The sequence below is a fragment of the Mus caroli genome, chromosome 13 (assembly GCF_900094665.2).
Source record: "Mus caroli chromosome 13, CAROLI_EIJ_v1.1, whole genome shotgun sequence".
NCBI classification, from domain to species: Eukaryota; Metazoa; Chordata; class Mammalia; order Rodentia; family Muridae; genus Mus; species Mus caroli.
Genome location: NC_034582.1, coordinates 75,533,738 through 75,559,833, shown reverse-complemented (window position 1 = coordinate 75,559,833; position 26,096 = coordinate 75,533,738). Strand labels below are relative to the sequence as shown.

The 26,096-nt window shown below is 40.9% G+C and overlaps 1 protein-coding gene across 1 annotated transcript in view; it reads left to right on the top strand.

Annotated features, from left to right (window-relative positions):
• Window positions 1-26,096, top strand: part of Adgrv1 (adhesion G protein-coupled receptor V1) — a 497,830-nt gene that overhangs the window by 433,170 nt on the left and 38,564 nt on the right. Inside the window, exon 87 of the mRNA XM_021180004.1 lies at window positions 4,453-4,574. Within this exon, the coding sequence (XP_021035663.1) occupies window positions 4,453-4,574 (122 nt within the window). The remainder of the gene's footprint in view (window positions 1-4,452; window positions 4,575-26,096) is intronic.

The following is a 26,096-nucleotide window of genomic DNA, read 5'->3' as shown; positions in this document are numbered from 1 at the left end:
CGATTGGACTGGAGCAGAAGCTGTGTACCACTCACCAGAAGTCTCAAAATCCTGTGGCGGGTGTCGTGGGTAGCTGGCGGGTGTCAGCCGACCCTGAGCTCTAGCTACCCAGGTGCTGGTCAGACCTGAAGAGAGCCAATTCACGAATTTTAATTACACATCATGTTGAGTAGCAATTACAGCTTGTGCCATAATGTTCTGTGCAGACTGAGACACAATCACCACATTGTCCAGTGTGTCTACACTGGACATATATCCACAGTGTATGTACATCCACACTGTGTACATCCAAACTGCATACATCCACACTGTGTTGCAGGAAATATTTAAAAAATTAGATCTTCTAAGCTATCAACTGCTACCCTCGGCCCTGGCAACCCCGTTGCCTCCATGACTAGCACCAAGAAGCGACCGCACATCTCATGGTCCCCTGTTGCAGATTCTGCTCACATTCCCAGCCATCTAGCCCCTGTGCTCAGGGGTCCCAAAACCCAGTAACCCAGTAAAATCAAATCTCTAGAGGCTTGTAATATGTGAGTCAGAATTATATTGATAAATCCTCACCCCACAAAATGCCCACACAATGAACTCAGAGCCAATTGATATTGATTTAAATCTCCCACCTAGATAAAACAAATTGTCCTGTAATTACCCATCCCTTCTGAGATATTCATAGCTACCTGTGGCTATTTAAAGCCATGCGAATCTGGATCATCTCCCTCTTTCTCCATCTTTCTTCCTTCTTCTCCTCATCATATTTCCTCTCCCCTCTCTTCCTTCTCCCCCAAACTTGTTAGCTCCAGCTTCCCTTCCACTGCCCAGTCACCAGCTCTAGCATTTATTTTACAAGTTAAGGTGGGGAGAAGGTTCACAAGAAGTCACCTGTGTACATGATTCACTTGTCATCTGCAACCCCCTCCTGGGAAAGTGGAATTAGCATCAAAATACAAACAGCACAAGGACTATTCACAACAACACTGCATATATATCCATACTGTACATCTATCAACACTGTATGTGTATCTACACTGTATGTACATCCATACCATATGTGTATCTACCCCGTATGTACATTCACATTGTACATATATCCACACTGTATGTACATCCATATTGTACATGTATCCATACTCTATATGAATCTACACTGTATGGATATCCACACTGTACATATATCTACACTATATATAATAAACTGCCTATTTATTAGCCACTTAAGAAGCTATCAGTCAGCTTTCAGGTTGACTGCTCAAGTATTGTATTTCTTGGGTACAGATAACACTTAATGGTAGCTCCGAAGAGCAAGAATAGTGAAGCTGGCAATGTTAATGTGCCAAATAGAAGCCATCAAGTGAAAAGGCAAATATTGTCAACATTATCATTAACAGGTGACATAAAAAACAGGATACAGTGCACATTTTCATACATATATCTGAGAATGTATCCTCTAAGAACCAGTAGAAGCAATATCATTGAATCATGAAATTAATCTTAAATTACCCTCTACCAAGAGAAAACCTTCATAATCAACAAATATTTTGTATAACAAGAAATTACATTAAACTTGAGTCAGTGCATATGCTATTGGGAGCAGGTGTGTGTGTGTGTGTGTGTGTGTGTGTGTGTGTGTGTGTGTGACAGTTGCTGGCTATTGAGACCCCCTAGGAGTACCAAAAGCAAGTGACCATGTCCACCTGTATGTCATACAGATCATTCAAATTCTCTCCTAAAAGAACCTGGAACCAGAGTAGAGAATGTCTGAAACATCTTGGGCAAGTGCCAATAGAATTGTAGAGAAAGGAAACGACATGGAAGCCACAAGTAAGGACTCCAGCTATGGGCAACTGAGCATCAAAATAAGATAAATATTAATGAATAATACTCTTCTAAATGTAGTAGGAATGTCTCAGTCCAAACTATAAAAGTGACTAAACATTTGGTAGTGGAAAAAAGATATTTATATAGTCTCTAAGGTGTGCCACACAAGATACTTGTTATTTACAAAGGTTTCCACTGTTAAGAAGGCTAATTTTAATGGAAAATCTATGCAATCCCATACCCAAGTGACCAGAATGAGTATCTTCATTACCCGGACAAACTGAGTTTCTAGGTTAAAATATCCATTATCACGTGTTGTCTACATTTACATTCCAAATGTCAACATGAAAAAATCAAATAAACTCAAATTTTAGAGTACTTGTTCTAGTTTCAGTCCTGTTCCTATGATAAAATGCTCTAACTAAAGCAACTGCAAGGGGAGAAAGGGGTTTTTTGTTTGTTTGGTTGGTTGGTTGGTTTTTGGTTTTTGGTTATTTTTTTTTTCTCACAGTTAGTTCAAGAGAAAAGAAATCAAGGTGGCTGGAACATATGACAGCTGGTCACCTCACAGCCACATGTATACCTGCTTACTTGTTTGCCTGTGTTCAGTTTGATTTTCCTACCCTTATACAATCCAGGTCCCTTGCCTAGGGAATGGAACCACCAAGAGTGGACTGGGTCTTCTTCACATCAATTAACATTAGCAATCAAGGCAATCCCTGTAGTTATGAACACAGGGCAACCCAATAGCAATGATCTCTCACTAACAACCTCTTCCTCAGGTGATTCTAAATTGAGTCAAGCTGAAATGTAAAGCTAACCAGCACAGTACTCTACAAGAGAAACTGCCTGTAATAAATCAGTATGTCAGAGTCAAAGATCTCAACCATTTGGGTTCAAAGGAATACAGAGATGCCAACAATGCAACTCTGGCTCTCACTGGACAGAGGAAATTGTTAGAATAACTGAATGGTGTTTGTGAGATCGCTCAGTGGGTAAAAGTGTTTGTCATGCAGGCATGATGGCCTGAGTTTGAAACCCAGAATCCACTGTGAAAGGACAAAATCAGTTCCTGAAAGTTGTCCTCTGGCTAACACACATGCTGTGGAATGCAGTTGCCCTCACTCAGGCACACAAGCAAAATGCATGCATACATATATACATACATACATACTATATTCAATACATATGTACATACATACTTACAAACATACACATACATCCTACATATCATGTATATATAATACATAGACACATACATACACACAAAAATTCATTCATACAAAATAATAAATTAAAATTTAAAAATAATAACCAAACGGAACTTGAGGGTGTTTCAGTGTTGCTTTCTTCATTTTTGAAACTGTCTATAAAACAGTATATCTTTGTAGAAAATACAAAATGTAGTATTTACAGAGTAAAGAAGATGCAGTTGACAACTTCCAGGTAAATTTTTAAGACCACAAAGTCCTGTAGCCATACTGACATTACATCTAATCTGCATTTTTGCGGTTGTTTCAGAACAAAATAAAATTTTTTAATTGCTAAAGTCATATCTAACTACTCAAATCCCCAGAGTGTGTGAGGATTTTTAAGTGCTGCTCATGGATGATCAGGACTCTCCTGGGAGTTCCTGCAGTAGTCTATCCTCATGCATTTCAATATCATGAAAATATATTTATGTATGACTGCTTTAAGATTTCATTAATTTTCTAAAGTACACATAGATTGTGATATCACTATTAAAATCTTTTCTGTAAAGACATCTGAAAACTCTAATAGCATTCCCTCACTAAATCAGAGACAAGTGGGAATGACCATGGTCCTGTGACCCAGAATCACTGTTAGAGAAGCTGGAGAGAGAGATAGATCTGTGGTTGAGAGCACTGCTGCCCTTTCAGGGGACCCAGATTCAATTCCCAGCACACACCAGTTGACTCACCACTGTCTGTAACTTGTTTCACAGCATCTGACACCCTCTTCTGGCTTCAGCAGGTCATACAAAACATTCAGGCAAACACACATACACAAAAAATAATAAAAATCAACTTATAGCTCCCGTGACACAATGGACCCATTGTGCAGGGTACTTAGTATGGAAACCATCAGGACAACTGCACAAGAGCATGATGGGTAGAACACACGTCCCCTGATGGCAACTGAGTCAGTCACTTCATCTCCACTTGGAACAGTCACAATACATTTTATTATCTTCTCAAGGAAATAAAAGCTGAGTATCATGCAAAGAACTTTAAACGTCATGATTTTAATGCCATGTTGGAGTATGCTTACTGTAGAGCACAGGGCTACCTCAAGAAATTTGGGAATCTTTGTGCTTGTTCCTGCGACTTCCCACACAGTCCAGCAGGTGGTAGCCTAGGCAGGGACAAATGTCTTCCTTCTCTTTCCCCAAGTGGCAAGCAGACCCATATGAAAACCCAGAACTATGTGGCTCCGCACAATGCCTTCCCTCCTCCACACAGGAAAAGGAAGGATTTCCAAGGTTGTTTCCTGGATGGGTATTAGGGTATAGACCATCTACCATGAGAAGGAGTCCAAACTAATACTGTGTTTACATGTGATTAATCATGCAATATTCTGAACATCTTTCCTTGTCTTCTTTGTGATTTCCAGAAATTCCTCTGATTTTATATCTCTTCGCCCTGATTTCTGTGACATGGCTTTGGGGAGGACTGCATATGGCCTACAGACACTTCTGGATGTTGGTTCTCTTTGTCATTTTCAATAGTCTGCAGGTAAGCCAAGCCTTACAGGCAATACACATTTAATGAATGCAAAGCACCAAGTGTCAATGCTCAAAACGTAAGAGTCTACATAAAGTTGAGTTTGTGTGCACAATGGCATACAACATTTTAGAGTAATATGGTAGGAGTTAAATATTTAACATTTGAATTTGGCAGAAATTCCAACTTTCTTATCATGCACACATAAAAAGGGAAAGTATTTACTAGTTTATTTTCAGCAATATTGAGTAACTGCAAAACTGTGTTTCTTTATGGATAGTTTTAATCAGATGGTAACGATGGAGAAACAATCCACATACATGGGGCATGTGTATCTACACATTAGTTCAATTGAACAGTAAATTGATGGTTAAGCAATTTCCTCTTAATGTTTAGATATAAGAAAATTTCAGTGACTAAAAGTTATATTTGACCCCTTCTCAAGTCCAATAATAGCAAGTTTAAATTAATTTGAAAAATATGTTTAAGTTTTATAACTGAGGGCTATAGCTATAACAAAAAATGAAAACTGATTTTCAGAGCTTTTGTGAAATGGGAAGATGTTGCATTCTAAAATTATCAAATGAAACAAATGAACACATTTTTTTCTTATTTTCCAACGTGAAAAAAAGTCTCAGACTAAAATAGTTCAATAAAATTACCAAAACTGCTTTTACATACTCATTATTTGTTTATTGTCTTATAAAATGGATATGTGCATAAATACACATGCTTAGAATCATGCAGCTGAGATATGATTCAGTGGTAGAGCATTTACATAGCACACAGGAGGTCTATGGGTCACTACCTAGTCTTAAAAGCAGAAGAGAAGAGGAGGGGGAGACACATTCTTTAAACAGAATACAAGGTACATGATGACATTTGATCAAAGTACATTATCTGGTTAGGAAGGGGAAACTACAAAGTGACCTAAAAGTTTGAATCTAGAGAGTACATGGGCACCTCTGCATAGGCACAGTGGAAGTTCACTGGTACTGTCAATACCTAGAGAAGACTGCCACACTACTGTAGGACCAATGATTGAAATGAGTAAACCATCAGCTATAAGATATGCCACAGCTGGTGACATTTACACCAAGTATTGTGAAGGCTGAAGGACCATTTCCCTCTGCCTGTACCAGTATGTACTCTAAGTGGAAAGGTAGGAAGTTAGGCCAACTTTAAATACCTAAGTTCTAGCAGAATTAAGATCAAGGTCCATACTGATAGCTTGCTGTTGTGTGACAAAATTTTCCTGGGGAGATGAAACACACCCCAGATAGGGAGCCTTGACAGACCAAAGGATAGATACCACCAAAGTCCAATTTGGTGAACCAATGAGTTTCACTGGGGTCACTTAAAGGATATAGGTAAGGGGTTTTGACAGGAGCAGAAACAACTCAAAACACAGCTGCATCAGCAAGGTCTACTCTAGCATGGGTGTCAGATCACAATAGCAGGGATTCTGAAGTACACTGCACAGTCTGCAGGTAGCTCAACCAACAGGTAGGAGACTGTTCTCAGGTGCCTCAGCTGCCCTAAACCTCTTTTAAGCAGATCAGCTGGCTTTTGCTTCTTCCTGGAAGCTGGTCTTGTCTGAGAGTCTTCTTAGTAACTGGGCTCTGTTTACACTGGCAGCGAAGGGCCTAGTGAATCTAGTCAGTTTCAGGTACTTCCTGAAGCTAATTTTTAGTTGTTTAGCTCCCTGTTTAAGCAGCTCACAAGCAGGGTGGAGTGTTTTGATCTCGGAGAAAACTGTTACACAAGACTTGCACATGTATTTTACTTGGCAGCTTCCCTATGGTACACAGGTGTGGTGCAGATCTTTAATATTTGCTGCAGACCTTTAAAAATTGAAAAACATTGAAAACTTGAACTTCTGACTTACAAGGTAACGCGTAGATGGTGGTTTTTTTTTTCAAGCTCTGAGAAGAAACCTTTCATGTAGAGTATATGACTTCATATTATATGTGGTACATTTTATTGCTTGTAACTGAATCCATAACACCCCTTCTGCTTGTTAGACAAATGAAGAATGTGTGGCTGACAACGGGCTATTTCGGGCTGAGAAAGCAAGGTTAGCTGAGGCTGTATACAAGAAGAGTGGTTAGTGTTGTCTAGATGAAGAAAATGGTTGATGGGATGAAAAGAGGAGACAGAAAGTGCAGGTTGACACAAATACCAGCTCCCGTACCCTTGAGATGCTCACCATCAGCCTAACCAAATATGAAGTCTTGGGTGTTTTGGTTGTTTTGCCTTGATGGATTTTATTGTCAATTTTTATCTTTTTCTCCCTTTAGATGTGGTGGCTGTTATGGGAAATATTACAAAAAGAACCTGCATGTTTCCACACTTGTGCCTCTGCCTTGGCAGCCTGGCTGGCCATGCACTGACAAGCAATGGGCAAACTGTTTTATTTCATGGAAACTCTCTGGCCTGGAGTTCCTGAAATATCTCCACCCAGCTCACTAGGTTCCCGCTGTCGGGTAGTTACCATGCCAGCCCCGTGCTTCAAATCTTTCACGACCTTTGTGGCACACATCAGGCAAACTCATGCTCTGCCACCATGCCTTTCTCTCTTGAACCTAGACAAGCAGCCATGTGAAGGGAAACACAACACAATCTTAGTTCAGAAACAATGGCAACTCAGACTCTGGGTGCAACAACTAAAACCTAATCTTGAAAGCCTTATTAAAATCCGATTGCTCCGTTGGCGAATCTTTGAGGATCCGTCCTGATAAGGGGAAACTCTAGCAGTTACATCTTACCCATATGCTGTCCCTGTTCCAAAAGGACCTAACTCTCTCCTGCTTCCTCTCTTCCACTGTCCATCCAGGAAGTCCTGCCTACTTGCCCAGTGATAGACTCCTTTATTCATTAGGGGATTTGTTCACAAGAAGGTACCTGAGTTCTTGACTCATTCCTAGTTCTAGACAGCATCTCCTGGGAGAGCAGAATTAACATAAAAATACAAGCAACACAGAGCCATTCATAACAGGTGGCATATTCATATGAGGGTGCTTACCCTTTCAGAGAATGACTGGAACTATTTAGAATACTGAAAAGAGCCACAGTGAGCATGCAGGCTGCTGTCACCAGAACTATGAGTATTAGGACAATGCTGAGGTGGGGACAGTGACAGGTTTTAGAACTGTTGAGGTTTTTTCAGTGATTGAGTATGAGAATGTAGCGGGCAGGGGAGGAGCATCATTGAGAAATCCCTGAGTTGACTGGTAGGTGCCTCCCTGTGATGATGTGGAGACATCTCTGAGAAGGTGCAGTGCTGGCGAGGTTTTGGAGACACTGGTAGTTACAGCAAAGTTTTTGACTGGGTGTGTGGAGATGCTAGTGGAAGGAAGCACAGCAGAGAACCAGGCTACGAGTTTGGAGTCTATAGAAAAAAAGAGCTTAAACAAGAAGTGGTACCTACTCCATGGCTGTGAAAAAGACAACAGGAAGAGAACGTAGAAGCAATGTGACTTCATAGGTGGCTCCATACCCTGTCTGCATTCAGGGTCCATCCATTGTGTGAAGGAGACTCTCAATAGACAGAGCATTTGGCCTCACTGCTGGAGTTGCTGTTACAATATCTGAGTGCACTCTGAAAATTTACATGTCTGAAAAGTTTTTGAGTGATCCAGAATTTATGGATTAAAGGCCACGGTTTTAATGGAGAATGTTAAAAAAAAAAAGGCAAACACAAAACAAAAAGATTATAGTTTGAGATGAGGCTGGTTCACACAGAAAATATTGAGCTTTGTGGAAAGAACCAGAAAGGGAAAGACTGACAACCAAAAACAGGCTCTTGTATAAGATCAGACTGAGGCATGAAGACCAGAATGGAGGGATTCTCTGAGAAGCCCTGCTAGCTGGAGAAAACTCAGTGGTGGAGAGACTGCTGCAGCTGAGAGACAGGACTTGTAACATTCTCTATTCTCTACCTGGGCAGCAAGGCCATTGTGTGGAGAAGTTCAAAGCCTGTGGAGTTATAGGCAGTTGTGAGCCACCCAGTAGGGATGCTGGGAACTGAACTCAGACCCTGTATGTGCTCTTAACCTGTGAGTCATCCCTCCATCATGAGTTTGTCATTTGTTAGTGGATTCAGGCTACTATTTATAGATCTGCTTTTTTAAATTACTTAAGCCAAAGTACATCCAAATTTGTTTAACAATGAGGGAAATAATTACCAGGCTAATTCGTGGCTGGGAGGCATAAGTAGAACCTCATCAATCATTAAAATGCTGAAATATTACTGTATAAACCCACTGAATCTATTCCATGCTTCCATACATCTCCTAAACATCTCCAGATTTCAGCCACAAGAAGGCTAATGCTTAAGCTAGAACCCCGTGATGCTTCTCCTGCACAAGACATTGCACCACTTGGCTTGGACAATGCCACACCTTGGTTATCACTAAATATTGCAAGTCACTGCAGCTACTGGCTTCTACAATATGGTTCTGTCTACAGAACCAGTCAGAATCAGTCTGATATATACCATTTATTTAAGCTTTTCTTCTATGTTTCTTGCACTGTCTAAATTTCACTGGATGGGGAAAAATTAACTAATAGACTACAAAATCAAATGCTTCTCCATTCTCCATTTGGAATTCCCACTTAGCATCCAGTGTAGTTCACTGCAGGTGTCTGCTTAGATACAATACACATTTAGTCATAGCTGTTTTCTTTGGAGGATAAACAGCTCTTGGGAAATGGGCATTGTTAAAATAAAAATAATCAGTTACAGAGAACTAATTGTTTCAAGGCACTCCCTTCACCAGTGCCTTCCAAAAGCCAAAAAGCCAACAGTAATAAGACATGTCACTTTGTTTCCATTAGAGACTTAGCACATGAACTATTCATGAAGAGTGAAAAGGCAGCCTTCCCAGAAAACCCTGGGATAAACATGTAGAAGCCAGGGAGACTGGGACTCTTTACTGATTTATCCCAGAGCTATGTCAAGTTCACTCGGGGAGGGGCAAAAGAAAGAACTACATTTGTTTTGTAGAGTAAGATTCAGAGAGTCTAATGAGTGCCTGATGCACTCTTCATAGCTACCTGAAGGTCACCGTAACTTTTCAAATAAATAAACAGAAGCTGAGAGGAGCAGGTGTATTTTAATGTTCCTCCCTTACTTCTCACCAAGCTCTCCAGGGTTTGATACCATATGGTGTGGTGAAATGTCTGTTTATGGGAACTTCTTCTTTCTTTTGACAATGAACAACACCTCTCAGAGCACTCCAGGGTTTACTCTCTGGCTGGAACTTGGTTTTCCCAGCATGAGCGTTTGTGTCTGATCTGCCAGCAAGAACTTCCAGTGGTGGTGTAGGATCTGGGTCACCTGTGGCCACATAGACTGTCCTTCCTGAAACGAGGACCTCATGCCTCTACCCATCTCCATCCTCTGCTTTAGTTTCTTTGTTCCTGCCTTTTTAATCCTTGGTCCTTTATATGCACTGTTTAAACTGACTAAAAGTATAGCATGGACCATGAGTGTTTACCTGAAAAAGCACCTAGCATACTGGGACACCCCAAACGCAAGCCTACCAGATTTGCAGTAACCAAGATGCAAATGTCTCTTTTAAAACTGGTTCGCTTGTTTGTTTGTTTGGTTGGTTGGCTTTGTTGTTGTTTGGGGTTTTCTTTTGTTTGTATGTTTTGGTTTTTTTTAAAGCAGAACAAACAATAATGACTGGTTTATATATAGTCAGTCAGATTCTTTAACTTATTTTTTTAATATTTATTTATTTTATTTATCTGAGTACACTGTAGCTGTCTTCGGACACCAAAAGAGGGCATTGGATCTCACAATAGATGGTTGTGAGCCACCATGTGGTTGCTGGGAATTGAACTCAGGACCTCTGGAAGAGCAGTCAGTGCTCTGAATCGCTGAGCCATCTCTCCAGCTCTCTTTTTCTTACTTTTAATAAATAAGTGTCTAAAATTTTATTATTTTTATATTGTTCAAATTCTAGTGTGGGGAAGGCTGTTTTTTATATAAATACTTGTCTATACACATTTTTCAGTAACATTTAATGTTTGACTGTCAGGTTCCCTAGAATGAGCATAAAACTGTCAGTCAAACTCAGTTCTGCCCCCATCACTGGGTGCTTAGGCTCAAACCTAGGGCTTTAGGCAGCCTTGGCAAATTTTCTACTGCTGAGTCATGTACCCTAGCCCTGCAACCTTAATTCTATTCATCAATTTGACATGTCTGAGCTCTAAGTTCTAGTTGTCTATTTTCTTAAACAGGTGCTGACTCTAGACCTAGTTGTGTTCTTGTGAAAGCATTGTGTGACTATATATATATATATATATATATATACATATATATATATATACATATATATGACTATATATATGTATATATATGTGTGTATATATATATATGTATGTATAGGTATGTATATATATAGATGTATATTTTTTTACAAACAATGTAATTTTTATAAATGTAAAATACTATAAATTAGTCAGTGAATGGAAAGGTTTGTCTCTTGGGGCCAGAGTGATGGGCTTACAATCATGGTGTTCAAGTCTCCTGTTGGAGGACTGGCTCTCCCCTGACCCTTCTCCCAGACCCCATAGGTCTATCCATCCTTGGCATCTGACACAGAGCTCTTGTGAGTCACTGTCTGTGCCTTAAGATTCAAGCAAGTGATTTATAAGGCTGACAAGGTCTTGTGCTGAGACTGTAGGTAAAGAGGAAGAACAAGCTAGAAGTAGAACCTTCACCTCAACATCATTGAAATGCAAATGGTTAAAGCAAACACAGGCTCAAGCAAAGACTTTTGCAGTGTAAATTCCCACAGCCCACAGCAGGCAGCCAACATGCAATCTCTGGAAAGAAATGTTTGTATTTCTTCATCACAGTAGAACTTAGTTTTCCTTTGGAAGGTGTGGGCTGATCCTGATCTAACTTAATCAGTAGAAACTGTCTTCAGGCTTTGTGAAGGTTAACCTAGTTATGGCATCTCTGGAGAAACTCCAGATGAAAGTCTGGATGAAAACTCAGATGAAAGTCTTTTTGTCTCTTCTGGAAACCATTCCTCCCTGCAGTCCCTGGTTGTCATCTCTTCACTTCTCAGTCCTTTGAGAGTCTTGAATTCTTAACCTTCCAGGTAGCTGCTTTCTGTCCAGTATCCTAGCCCTCCACTTCAGGCACAAGTGGCTTTAGCAGTGTCAAATGGCAATGTAGTTCTCTTTTTATCTGGAAATTTCTCTTTTTATGTCTAGTCCAGGTTTCTTGGTAGATTTGAACTTCCCTGTTTGGAGGAGAATGTTTGGTGCATGGTTCAGAGCCAAGAAGAGTCTGACTGAGAACTGCAACATCCCTAGAAGAACAAAAACAAATGCAAAAGCAAGCACAGGGTGCCCCTCTTAATGGGCTTCCTTGTCCGTAGGGTTTGGCCTCTCAAGTACCAGCTATTTTCACTGTTCTCCAATGCCTTCCATCCACCGTTTTGTCATAGTATATACATGTCTAAAAATATTTCCCCAGCTTGCATGATTCTATTCACTGACATTAGTCTAATACTGTCTACTCCTTCAGAGCCATCGGCAAAAGTCTAAATGGATTCAGTTCAAAGAAATCTCATAAATTTTTAAGCGAAACTAAATGCATATTAATAAGAGGAGCTACTAAAAGCCACTGCAATTCATTGGATATTTAGTGACTACTGTTAAGACATGTACCCTAACTGAACTGTAATCCAAGGATATTTGTACATGCAATATCATGTAGTCAGCAGGTGAGGTACACTTTATGCCTTGTATATCACCAAAATTCAATAAACTGGATAAGACCTTAGAATCAATCTAGATCAATCACAAATTTATATTTAAAAATGTATTGACCACAAAATGACCACATCAAAATGTCTGAGCAAGTAAAAGCCTAGAGCTGAGTTCAGTCCCAGGAGTTGACAATGGAAGGAGAGAATCTACTTCCAAAGATGTACTCTGACCTCCATAGGCATGCCGTGGCACAGGCACACCCACACTTCACACTCACATCATATGTACACATGCAATAAGAATAAATAAACGTCTCTCTGAGCGTAAGCCACTTCTCATAGAAAAGTTTTGCTCTCTCTCCTCATCAACAAAGCCTGCCATTACAGCAAATGGAAACCATCACAGAAAACCACAACTCAACACAATGCAGAGCTTGACAAACAAAGGAAAGCCCAGCCCCACTTACATTACAGTTCCTGTAACTGTGATTTAAGGAACATCACGGAAGAGGGGGCAGGAAGAGCTGTAAGAGTCATAGTACCAGGAGATCAGCTGTGGGAGAGTCTGTCCTGGAAATGGCTGCACAAATAACAGGAGAACAATTGCAGAGCCGATGGGCATATTAACGTGAAAGGGGATTTTCCAGGGTCTTAACCCTAGGCAAATAACCATGGCTGCTAGGAGATGGAGTTAGCCTTCCTGGGGGTTGAGCCCCACGCTGTCTCCAAGGCAAATGATGTGCCCACTTCATGGGCACCATGCTGCTGAGCTACTATGTCAATCTGTGTAGTGAACACATTCTGACTTAAACTGTTTTCAGGTTAGAATAGGCTTGTAGGAGAACTACTTTGTTACAGATTTTTCTTATTTTTAAAAAGATAATTTTTACTTCTGTCTTAATTTGGGTATTATTGTTGTGAAGTGGCATCATGACCAAGGCAACTTTTACGAAGAACAATATTTATTTGGGGTTGGCTTACATTTTCAGAGGTCTATTATCAGCTTGTCAGGAAGCATGGCAGCATCCAGGCACATATGGTACTGGAGAAGGAGCTGAGTGTTCTGCATCTTGATGCAACTGCAACCAGGAAAGACTATCTCCTAGAGTGGGCAGAGCTTGAGCACTAGGAGACCTCAAAGCATACCCCCCATGGTGATGCACTTTCTCCAACAAGGCCACGCTCCCTAATGGTAGCACCTCCCATGGGCCAAGCACATTCAAACCCCCACAGCTAGCATACATTAATTATTGACTATAATGGGTTTCTTTAAAACACATAAACCCCCAATTCCATCTCTTGTCTTAAGACTGTTGCATTTTGTTTCCATGTTAGTTACTTGAATAAAGCATAATAAAGCAAAGACATAGTACTTTGCCTTCTAGAAACAAAGTGAATGCTAAGATTACTAACAACAATATATGGAGAGATGGCTCAGCATCTCTCCTGCCCTTTAGAGAACTTAAGTTTGGTTCATAGCACCCATGTCAGGCAGCTCCCAGCTGCCTCTACCTCGAGCTCTAGGGGATCCAATGTCATCTGGACTCCTTGGTCATCGCATACCTCAATTAATGTTATAACAGCAATGATAACATCATTGAGTCCTCAATACAATTGTCATTCATAGTGAAATGTCCCTGAAACTTTATATCATTTGTTTCCTTAATTCTATAACTTAACTTGTCTTAATAGAAGTAGCCTTAAGCAACAAGTCAAGTTAGTGAGTAAAGTTTCTGTTTCCCACTCAGGACATTTGAAAGCACTTATTAAGAAAAGGTTAATGGGACTGCAGAGGTGGCTTCATGGTTAAGAGCACTTGCTGCTCTTCCAGAGGATCAGAACTCACGTCTCAGGACCTGTATGATACAGGCAGCTCACAACTATCTTTAACTGTAACTTTAAGGAATCCAATGCCTCTGCCCTCCATGGGTACCTGCACTCATGTACACACATGATCAAGAGTAATAAAAATAAATATTAAAAAAGAAAGTGCAGAAGTGAGTATGACTTCTGCTCCCATATTCAGGAAGAAGCCCCAAGAGAGGAGGTGAAATTAATGTGTGTCCTTACATCCATGGCAACACCCATATTCTCTCCCACCTCACTAGTTTTCCCATTCTACAGGGCTAATGCTTTTAACTGCTAACTGCCTTTTACCCAACTAATTCTACCTTCATAATGTAAATGTAAAACAGAACTTATGCTGGTGCTATAGCGAGTGTGTGCCTAGAACACAGGAGTCCATAGGTTCAACCTTGAGTAATACAAATAGAAAAAGATAGACCTCACTAGATAGAAGGATATGAGACACTTAGAGGCTAAGGCAGGGCTATAAAAACCCAAGCACTAGAGCTGATGGCTCAGAGTTATTCATGTCTAGGAGAAGACCTGGCTGAAAATACCCCAAGGCATCATTCACTGAGGTAAAGAGAGAGGCCAAGGCTGCTGCCAAACATTCAGTGATGCTCAAATTCCATTCTTTTCTGGTCTCTTGACATAATACTGTTTTTCTATAACTATCTGTTGATAATGTCATTACAGCAAATGCAGAGGAGAGCTGATGTTTCTAGGAAAATGCTAGAATTCTAGTTTTATTTCTGTTTACTTAATTGGCCAATGAAGTGAGAAAGCAACGACTTAGTATACTTGCAATAGGCCAAGGACTAGACAGGACATGAAGTGACAATCACTCCACTGTTCAGCGCAAAGAGGAACTGTTCCAGATGTAGCTGGTCTTTTTGAAGTGAGGGTTTAGAATTGGAGCAGCCCCTGTTCTTGCCGCCTTGTTTCCCTGCCTTCTAGCCCCAGTGTGTATATGCTGCCTGCTGTTGATCCTGTAGTGGCATTCTGTTCTGCGGACTTACAGTTTATCATGGATGTCCACCTCTGCCTCTGGCACTAGCAAGGTCTAAAGGCCAGAGTAGAAGAGATCAGCAGAAGCTAGAGTTTCATATCCTCATTAAGTGATTGCCAGAGTGATTATCCACTAAAAGGTCATTCTTAATGGAATCTATGTGTGCTGAAGTGTTTCAGGACACTTGATAGGCAGGCACAATACAACTGAATATCTGCCCACAATTTTTCCTCCAAAAGTAGTCGAATACTGTATCTCTTGAGATTCTGGCAAACTGGTTATGCATGGTGTGATCCTGTCTCAGTGGGGGTAGGCTATCATCTTCCTACGTAGATTGTAGCATCGTGGTTCTAGCCATTACATGCGGCTACTTTTAAGTCATCAACATTTGTGAAGAATTGCTATAAAACGAAACCATGGAGATGCCCGCTTGCATCCCTCATCCCCAGTGTAGATGTTTCTCAAGAGTTTCTGCTTCTGCAAAGTCAGCTTCTTTGTCGTTGTATAAGAGTACAGGCACTCCCCCTCAATTCATAATGGAGTCACACCCGAGATAATCCCACAGAAGTGGAAAACACCCTAAGTTGAAGATGTGTTTTGCCTTTCTCAAACATGCTTGGAACCTAAGCATGCAGTTTAACAAACCCTCTTAACACAAAGCCAGTTTATAATGAGAGCTCAAATATTTTCTGTAAAGTACAGTGCTGAAGTGAGCAGGGCAGCATCAATGCACTGAAAATACAGGAGCCAGATTGTGGGCAGTCCAGACTGGCATTAGTAATAATACTCTGACAGTAACTTTCCCATTATTAATAATGTCCTTTTCTTTCTTTGAGATTATTAGGAACAGTCATGTTTAAGATGTGTAAAAATGGCAGTTGCCCTGCTTAATCATTGTAGTTTAAAGATCTATATTTATCCTAAGAAGCCATCTAATTAGCCTTTACAGGAATATATAAAATATTTCCATATTTTCTTGAATTTAATATAGCTGCAAATTTGTTATTACCAAAGCTTTAATTATTTGAAGAAATGTCTAGGAAAGTAAGTTCATTTTCAAATGTGTATGGGTCTGAGACAGAAGTTGAATGTCTCTCATCAAAGTCATCATGACGTGTAGTATGTACAGTTTTCAGTAAAATGGTATAATGTCATGATTCAGTGATGATTGGCAGGTTCCCAAAGCAGGTAGAGCTAGCCCACGCTTCAGCGTGCACTTAGCTGTGGCTCACTTCAGTGAGAAGAATATCATGGATTGTGCTGTGACATATGAGTTTCAAAAGCAAGAAATCTTAGAATTTATCTAGGAACCAGTGTGATCTCTGTGTTTGCTCTATTTATCTATTTGCTTGGATAAGTATCTCTCTAGGCTTAGGAGGATGCGCTCCAGAAAGTCCTCATTAGACCCTCCTCTGGTTCAGGGTTTCCTTATTGATATATAAATGATGAGAACGTTGGGTTTGACAACTGCAAAGTTTGTCTTTCCACACTAAAATGTAGTACTTTCTTCTTTGGGCAGAGTCCACAGCAGGTGTTTTTTTCCTTTTCCTTCCTTCCTTCCTTCCTTCCTTCCTTCCTTCCTTCCTTCCTTCCTTCCTTCCTTCCTTCCTTCCCCCCCCTCTCTTTCTTTTTAAAAATGCCTTTAAAGCACATGAATCAAATATCTTAGGATAAAATAGAGTCCAATATATAAAAAGGTCACATCTACCAAAACAAAACCACATTTTGTTAGTCCTTGATATTTCATCTCAGCATGTGTGTTCTCTCCCAAGCTTGGCATGCATGGTTTCCATGCAGAAGCAAATAGGAGCCAAGTATAAACTCTGAGAGAATTGTGGGTCTGTTTAAATCACCGAGAGGGGTTCATGGAGCAGTGTGGATTAATGAGATCACGTGCACGCCTAACCCTGATTCTAAGACTGCTCCAGTGTCCACTTCTATCTCTCCTGGGAGTCCTGACGCTGGTTTTCTCTTGCTGCCTTACAGTGGTTTTTGTTCCACTGTCAGCACTGAATTGTCTAAGTGTCTGCCCCCTCCTTGCTCCACTGCTCTGGTGCACAGCTGTGGAACTCACTCTAACCCTGTTCTTTCTATTATATTTTCACATTCATCTGTAGACATCTCAGTTATAGACACTATACAGCATCCGGAAACCCCCAACCTATCACAGTTCCTGTCCTCACTTGTCCCTGCACATACATGTTTCATGCTTCTCTTCATTGCTACCTCCCAGGACACTCTATTGTCTTTTTGTTCCTTTCCTATAAAAAATACATGGACTACTCTTGCTTCTCATGTAAGCACTAAGATTTTCATCGTTGAACTAGATTCTCTCTGGCTTTGTGATCATGGGTCAATGAGATCATTTTACAGACCTTAGTTGGAAAGTCTGACCTTCTAAATCACTTGTCTTTTAAAATGTTCCTTCAGTTCTTTTCATCTAGGGTTAAAATGGTCGTTGAGGAAAGATTATGAGAAAAATGACAAGTTCAGTTGGGTACATGCCTTTATTCCTAACATTCAGGAGGCAGAGGCAAGCAGATCTCTGGTTTGAGGCCAGCCTGGCCTACAAAGCGAGTTCTGGAACATCCAGAGTTACACAAAAAATCCCTGTCTCTGAAGTAAAAGGAGGAGGAGGAGGGGGAGGAGGAGAAGGAGGAGGAGGAGGGGAGGAGGAGAAGGGAAAGGAGAGAAGGAGAGAAGGAGAGGAGGAGGAGGAGGAGGAGAAGAAGAATGGAAACCTTTATTACCATAAATCTTATAAGTAGGGAACCTCTTAAGAAGGGAACTGGACTTCTGGATTTTTAGAACCTATGACCAGAGTTGCAAAGCTCTCAACTAAGAATTGGGAAACACAGACCTGGCTCAATCTCAATGTGTGACCTGGACCAAGATCCTAAAGGTTGCTTTCTTCATCTTAACGAAGCAGAACCAGCCCCACTCACCTGGGATTTGGTGCTTTAATTGTAAAACTAGAAAAGCAAACAGAAAGAAAAGTGAACCATACTATGTATCAGCACCCAAAAGGGTTTTGTAGACACTTTCATTTATTCTGTTTTTTCTAAATGTTTCAAAGTTTTCAAATATAAATGCTCTCTAGAATTTTTGTTTTGAGTTGAAAAACTGAGACTACAGGAGTCCTGGGCATTTTTAGACTAGTAGGCCATTGGGGCTAGGGCTGGGAAGTGAATCTGCAATCTCCAGCAACTACCAGTCCCAGAAGGCTTTGGGGTCATAATTCTTCACTTGTAGATGTTCCCTATGTAGGTGCTCCCTGTGTAGTCTCTCCCCTATGGTGGTCTTCCCTATGTAGGTGCTCCCTGTGTAGTCTCTCCCCTATGGTGGTCTTCNTATGTAGGTGCTCCCTGTGTAGTCTCTCCCCTATGGTGGTCTTCCCTATGTAGGTGCTCCCTGTGTAGTCTCTCCCCTATGGTGGTCTTCCCTATATAGGTGCTCCCTGTGTAGTCTCTCCCCTATGGTGGTCTTCCCTATGTAGGTGCTCCCTGTGTAGTCTCTCCCCTATGGTGCTCCCTATGTAGGTGCTCCCTAAGCCTTTCCTTACTCTCTCAGATATCTTGAGACTTACAGAACACATTTTGTATTCAAACTTTAATTTTTATTTTTACTGAAGCTTGTTACTCAAATGCTACGTTTATAATACTTTGATAAGTACGCAGTAAAACAGCAACTCAAGAGAGAATAACTTAATAATTAGATACTTCCTTGATCATACAATAATTCCCCATCACTGCTTATCATTTGGAAAGGGAACAACTTTTGGCATTCTTTTTTTCTCTCTGAGAAAAATAAGGGGCGGGGGGAATCATGTCACAGAGCAGACAGAGGAATTTAAATAAGTCATAAGCCCACTCATGGTACGGTTTCAGTTGTGCATTAAATGCAAAAACAAAACAAAACAAAACAAACAAACAAACAAAAAAAAAACAACCTTGCAAACCTTACCTCTATTACTCTAGAAAAACAACTTATATCTACACTCAGTTGACCACACCATTTTACATTAACCCCCTATTATAATGAAATGTTAGTTATCTTGTGTGATTTGTTAAGCACAGTAAACTGTAGAGCATGGGCTAGTAATTTTGTATTCACGTGGCTTATAAGGACTTGGATTTACTGTCACTTTGCCACACTGTGAGTAACTTCTTTCTTACTGTACAGAATACAGTCATATAATACTGCACACAATGCAGTCATGCAATACTGCACACAGTACACAATACAATCATGGCCATGACAAAATACTTGAGGAATACAACTTAGAGGCAGGAAGGTTTATTTTGGTTCACCTGTATAGACTTCTCATTTCTTCCTGGCAGGCAGGACACAAATTTGAGCAGTTCTCTCCCTGCAGCCAGGAGCAGGGGTTAGGTGGACTCATTAGCTGGTATTTCTCATTTTATTCTATCCATATCTCCACCCCATGTGATGGGTATACCCACACTCAGGGAAGGTCTTTTCTTTCTAAATCAATCCTCTTAGAAAAATGCCCCTACAGACACTGAACACTGTAATTTTCTGACCTCCTTGGGCAGCTTTTAATCTAATGAGTCTGACAGTCAGGGTTTAACTACCACAATGATTTCAACTGAATAGGTAATGCCATCAAACTCTTGTGGAGTGGAAAACTCATGAGTCAAGTATGGCTGTGTATGTGAAACTGAAACAAAATTACTAGCTCCTCTCACTGCAAAGGTGGTTTTATCTTGTGTTGTTTCTATTTATTGTTGGTAATGATACCACTGCCATGAAGAGTTAGTAGGAGGATCAAGAGAATCCAGAAGTGGGTTCAGGAGGTGTGGTCTTTGAGGTGGACTGTAGAAGTCATGGAATGTGAGTGAAGAGAGTCTCTATAGGTGCAAAGTAGAAGAAAGGGATTGATAAAGTCACAAGTAATACACAACATAGTTTTATTTATTTTTTAACCAAACTGTAACTGTGTAGGAAAATAACATTGAAAAAACTCTGGGACATGGATGGGCAGGAGCAAGCATCGGTGTGTCATCATTGTGTATTTTATTAGAACAGTTTAGAGAACGTTGTAAAATTCTTTTGTGGATATCTCAACCATTGCAAACTTGAATGCTGGCCTTTTGCATTCCTTCTACAAATTTGGAGACAGCATCAGAAAGAGTTTGCTAAAATACAAATTGTTACTGTGGATGTTCTTGTTCTTTCTCCAATACTTACTCTGAAGACAGAGCACACATCAATGGGAGGGGTTTTCTATAATAAATAACACACGTTCATAAGTCAAAATTGTAATCTAGGGGGCAATGTTCTTCAGAGTGTGCCATAACAGCCTCCCCATGCATCTCACCACAGTGGCACCTCCTGCAGAGCTGAGAGCCTGTGGCATCAGAAGTGCAAAGGAACTTGCAGTTCAGCACATAGTGAAATAGCACTGAAGTGAGCAACCTTATCTTGTCTTTAGAGTACAGGAAATAGTAGCAGGGGCATGTGTGTGTGTGTGTGTGTGTGTGTACACATGCATACTTGTGTATGTATGTGTGCATCTGTATATGCACGTACATGTGCATGTTGCATATGTGCGTGGTCATGTCTGCCACAGTGCGTATGTGGAGGTCAGAGGACCACTTCTAAGAGTCATTTGACCCTTTCGACCATGGGTTCTGATCATCAGGTTTCCATCACAATACTTTTACCCAATATCCCATATCACTGGCCCTACTGTTCTCTGTATTTTATCGGTCACCACCTTCTATCTTGCCAAAGTCATGCTAGGATTACAGATACATGCTGCTACTGATGGCTTTATGTGGGCTGTAGGCTCCACACTTTCCTCATGCTTAAGCTGTGAGCATGTTATCCACTAAGTCATGCGCCCAGACAAGAAGGGTTTTTAATTTAAAAAATTATTATATCATTTCTAGAATTGGATGGATAAAGAAAGTCTGTGTTCCTACAGTGTCACAGCTTCTTGAATGTTCAGTTGCTTCTGAAGGCTAAACTGCTATAAGAAATTTACAGAAATCTTTTTTGGTTTTAAGACAAGATCTCACCTTGTCCAGGCTGCCTCATATCTTGACCTGGCTTTGAACCTGTTGTATTCCAGCATCAGCCTCCTGAGGGTAACATGATAGGCAGATGCCACCATGCCCAGTTGCTAGAGACTTTTAAAGACAGTGAGACTGGAGTTTTAGAGTTCTAGAACATGCGTTAGAGAAGTTTCAGTGCAGCCTTCCTAAATTTCCATATTTATGTAACAAATTTGTGATGGCGGTATTTACTTTCTAGTTCTCATTTTTTTTTTTTTTTTGGTTTTTCGAGACAGGGTTTCTCTGTGTAGCCCTGGCTGTCCTGGCACTCACTTTGTAGACCAGGCTGGCCTCGAACTCAGAAATCCGCCTGCCTCTGCCTCCCGAGTGCTGGGATTAAAGGCGTGCGCCACCACGCCCGGCACTAGTTCTCATTTTTATTTCAAAGAAATTGTGGACCGCTACTACAACCTGAAGATATATCTCCAAGAAGCCTTTCCATTTGACGCCCATTGCTCTGCTCCTCCCGGTGTCCCACATATTAGATTGGCACCATAATTGCTAAAGAATGAAAATCATTTCACACTGAAAACAGATCTTAAGCTAGCAGTTAGTGTAGCCATCTCAGAGGTATGAAGATACAAGCTCAAGGTAACTTACTGATTTGCTCAGGTCCACAGAACCAAAGTTGATATCAAAGACTAGTGTTATCTAAAGTTTTCATTCTCTCCTTTCATTATAAATGACAAGGGCAACTGATAGGTCAATATACAAAGGCACTTTTGCTCTGTTCCTAAAAAATGTACCATAAAATACACTGAGGAGAAAAGAACAATCATAACAACAAAAGGCTCAACGTCATGGCACTGAGCAGCTCAGTTCAAGTGAAAATATACTATAGTGTTTCCTCCCTCCCCATCCACAGAAGTAACAGACGGCCAAGTTGAAACCAGCAGAAAATTCTGCCCTCCCTAGGATCCTATGCTCAGTTTCCAGCAGTAAAGAGTGGCAGTTACTGGAATCTTCACACAGCACATTAGCTGTGGTATCTAGCTAAAGGGGATCACAGATGTTTACTTAAACAAGCCATATAGTTCCCAGTAACTACAGTAGAAGGCCCAAATGGATCCTGTTGATTGTTTGAAATTATAATTCTAAGCAGGGTGATTAGATTTTAAACAATGCTACAAGCAATTCTGCCAGAGGCCATGAGGAACTCATGGCACTGTGAGACTGGCTTCCTTCTAGCACGTTCAACAGTCATTGTGACTTTAGGAAGGAGGCAGAGGGAGCTGTTTAGGTTATGAATCAACAGTATGGTAGTCTATTGATTTTGGAAGCATCCCAATTTTCATTATGAAAACAAACAAGAATTAAATGGTTTGGGATAAGTCTTGGTGCTTGCTGTACACCCAGCTTCCTGATTTTGTATCCTGAACGAAAGCTACCAATTCAATTTGCTTTGCTTCATGTGCAACACACTGCACTGTCTAGTTATCTACCTGTCTTACATATAAACTCTGCACAAGGCCCCCTTTACAATAACTCATATCTCTACTAAGTCGTCTTGCACTGGGCAAAGGCTCAGCTGCTTGATCGGTACCTACAGAATAAAGTTCATGGGTAATAAACAACCCCTGGAGGGTGGGGTGGTAATGGGGCTTCCACGCTGATAGTAACTACTTCATCTTTGGCTCGAGGCAGTCACTATCTCATTACCGGAATTTTGAAAGCAGGAAGTTGTGAACTGCAAAACAGACACCTGTGGATGATCTGGAACTTGGATGCCTGCCTTGTGACGTTAAGGAATTAAACTGTATCTTACTGTGTGTGCTGCCGGCTGCTTGTGAATGAGGCACAGCCGAGCACTGCCTTTCCCTTGTTGCTCCCAGCCCTGTTTTTGTTTTCTGTTCTTCAGTCCCTCTCTGTTTTCTACAGCAGCAGTTAAGAGATGACAGGGCCAAGTCACAGAACAATCCTGTCTCTAGCCCAGTGTTGCAAACAGATTATGTCATGTGTTGGCCTTCTTCCACCAGAAAAAAAAAAAAAAAAAAAAAAAAAAAAAAAAAAAAACTTACAAGAAGCAAAGCCACTTCTCAAAGCAAAGTAAACACACAGCTCATGACTGGCTGCATCTGGCACATGAGGAAGTATGTATTTCCAGTGGACCTAGTGTGCTGACTGTGGCACCAGCTTCTCTTTCGAGGCCACCAGACTGTCTTGGGCTGACCTCATTTCTCCTCTTAACCCCACTCCCAGTCTATCATTTGGTCAAGCATGGAACCTTTCCTTATTTCAGCTCCTCTAAGTGTGACAGTGCCCCTGGCTATCAGCACAGTTCTTAGGGGAAAATGTTGGATGATTAAATGTGTTTTTAATATAAACGTTGTTTTGGTAGTACACACTGGAAAATGATGAAGTATGTAAATAATCTGAAAATGTCAGGCTGGGGATGAGGTGCTAGAACTTGTTAGTCATTTCAAGACCAGATTTCTCCAGAGCAAGTGGATTTGTGGGAGAGGAGTGGGGCACTAGAAGTTTCAAATAAGATATTGAATTTAACAAGGATTTACTGAGGATCATATACTAGCCTTATAATTAAGATTTATGGGCTTTACTGTCAGAACAGAGGAACTGGGAGAGTGGGTCTTCAGGGAACAGCCCCAGGCAGTGGAGGACAAAGTGCCAAATGAGGGGGAAATACAGAACATGACGCTGCAGGGGTGGAACCAGAAGAGATTACTATAAATTAGTGAGTGCCCAGAAGACTTCAAGGAAGTGGTAGGTTAATACTGGATCCCGACCAAACAAAGAGAAGACTTGAAACCATCATAAAGGGGAAAATAACGTGGAGGAAGGGGGATGGGCATGATGTCATCCACCCAGTGCCTCGGAATGCATGTGTGCATGCTTTGTTGATTTGTTTTACAGTAAACTGTATTTAACAGCTTACTAACAGAAAGTACATTTAACCAGAATAAAATTTGAGAATTATTTAAGACCGTCAGGCTCTTCTCTCTTCCCTCTTTCCTCTTGCCTCTCTCCTATCTCTCTTTCCTCCCCTCTGCTGATCCTTCTCCTCCTAAGTTATAAAGCTGCTTTTAACATGTACAGACTGTGTGCCCAGAATGGAGCTAAGTGCTCCAGGATTTCACTTCCCCAGGGGTTAGGAGTGTCACTGGCCTGGAAGTGAAATAGGCCTCTCTGACCCGAGTACTTAAGTCTCTGCTCTAATCATCTGCTTCCTCTCTGAGCCTAAGAATTTTCAATGCATTCTTTGACATCAAGTCATTTACCCCAAGAATTCTGTGTTATGATGGCCCTGACTTTAAGTTTTCTCCACCTCCAAGGGCCCAGAGAGCTCCATCCTTCCATGGGTTTGTATGTCAGGAGTCAACCAATACAGGTAGGAAACATTCTTAACCAAATCATACCTGTACTGAACACAAACATATTTCTCTTCTTGTCATGATCGCCTAGATAATATAGTATTAATGTTATATTTATGTAATCTGTATAAAACTATTTATACAGACCCTACCTTGGATTAGGTATTTCAAGTAATCTAAATGACATATGGAAATATAAGAATTTGTGCATCAGTTATATGGAAATACTTTCAAGAAGGACTTGAACATGCACATGTTATGGTATCCTCAGTAGAATCCCGGAGCAACCCTCCCCACATACAGAAGGATCACTGTATCTTCATAGCTATTGTTTATGTAAACAGTATTGCTTACATGACCCATCTGTTCTGGTTAATGTCCTAAATGTTTCTCAAAAGTTCATGTGTTAAAGCTTTGCTCCCAGAAGGTAGTACTCCAGCAAGTGTTTGAAACATCTGGAGGTAGAACCTAGTAGAGAGAAAGCTAGGGCATGGCAGGCATGCCCTAGAAAGGTGCTATTAGGACTCTGTCCCACTGAGCCCTATTGCCCCTCTGTATTTACTCGCTGTCATGAGATAAGCAAGGTTCTTATGCCACACACTTCAATCATGGTGTTGTTACCCCTCCCCCACCCCACCTCATCCCCGTCGGCATAAGAACAGTGAAGGGAGCTACCAGGATCTGAAGCTTTGAGCCAAAATAAAACTTTTGTATGAGTCAAGTTTATCACAGCAGTGGAAACTTTGCTAACATTCTCTTTGTTAGGTTTCAAACTTGAGACAGATGGCTGAGGTGCCTATGTGACACGTCAAAAATTGTCCTATCATCTCAGTCCCTAGCTGTTACAGGGCCCTCCTGGCTGACATACCCCACCCCACCCTAAACTTCTCCAGACCAGGGACTGGGCTGCCCTTGCTCTGTAATCTGACCAGTTTGGTAATCTGCTCCCTGTCTTCTACTCTCTTTTGGGCCTTCTGGCTGGTTCCCCTCTCTCCCCTCTCCCTTTCCCTGTGCTGTCTTCTTACATGACTCATATTATCTCTGGACTCCCACATATGTGATAAGCTTTCTCCTCTACCAAACCTGGGAGCAGTCACGTTCTCCCCTTTTTATTTCTTTCTTTCATTCACCTGGCGCTGAATCTGGGACCAGGCATGTCCTTACCTGTTTCGTTTTGTTTGTTTCTTTTTTTCATTCACTCCTCAAAAAGACATGATACACATTGAATTTTAAGATGTATTTTTATTGTGTAAAGTGTGCTCTGTGTATGTATGTGGATGCCAGTGGAAGCCAGAAGAGGGTGTTAGATACTATGGAACTGCATCTGAATTTTTTAAGTTGCCTAACATGGATGCTAGAAACTGAATTGCTGTTCTCTGGAAGAGCAGCCAGTGCTCTAACCACTGAGCAATCTCCCTAGCCCAATGTATCCCTTTTAAAGAGTCCTTTAAAAGATCAGTATTTTCATGTTTTTCCAGCAGTTCAGAATTTAAAAGATCTCTCTCTCCCTCTCTCTCTCTCTCTCTCTCTCTCTC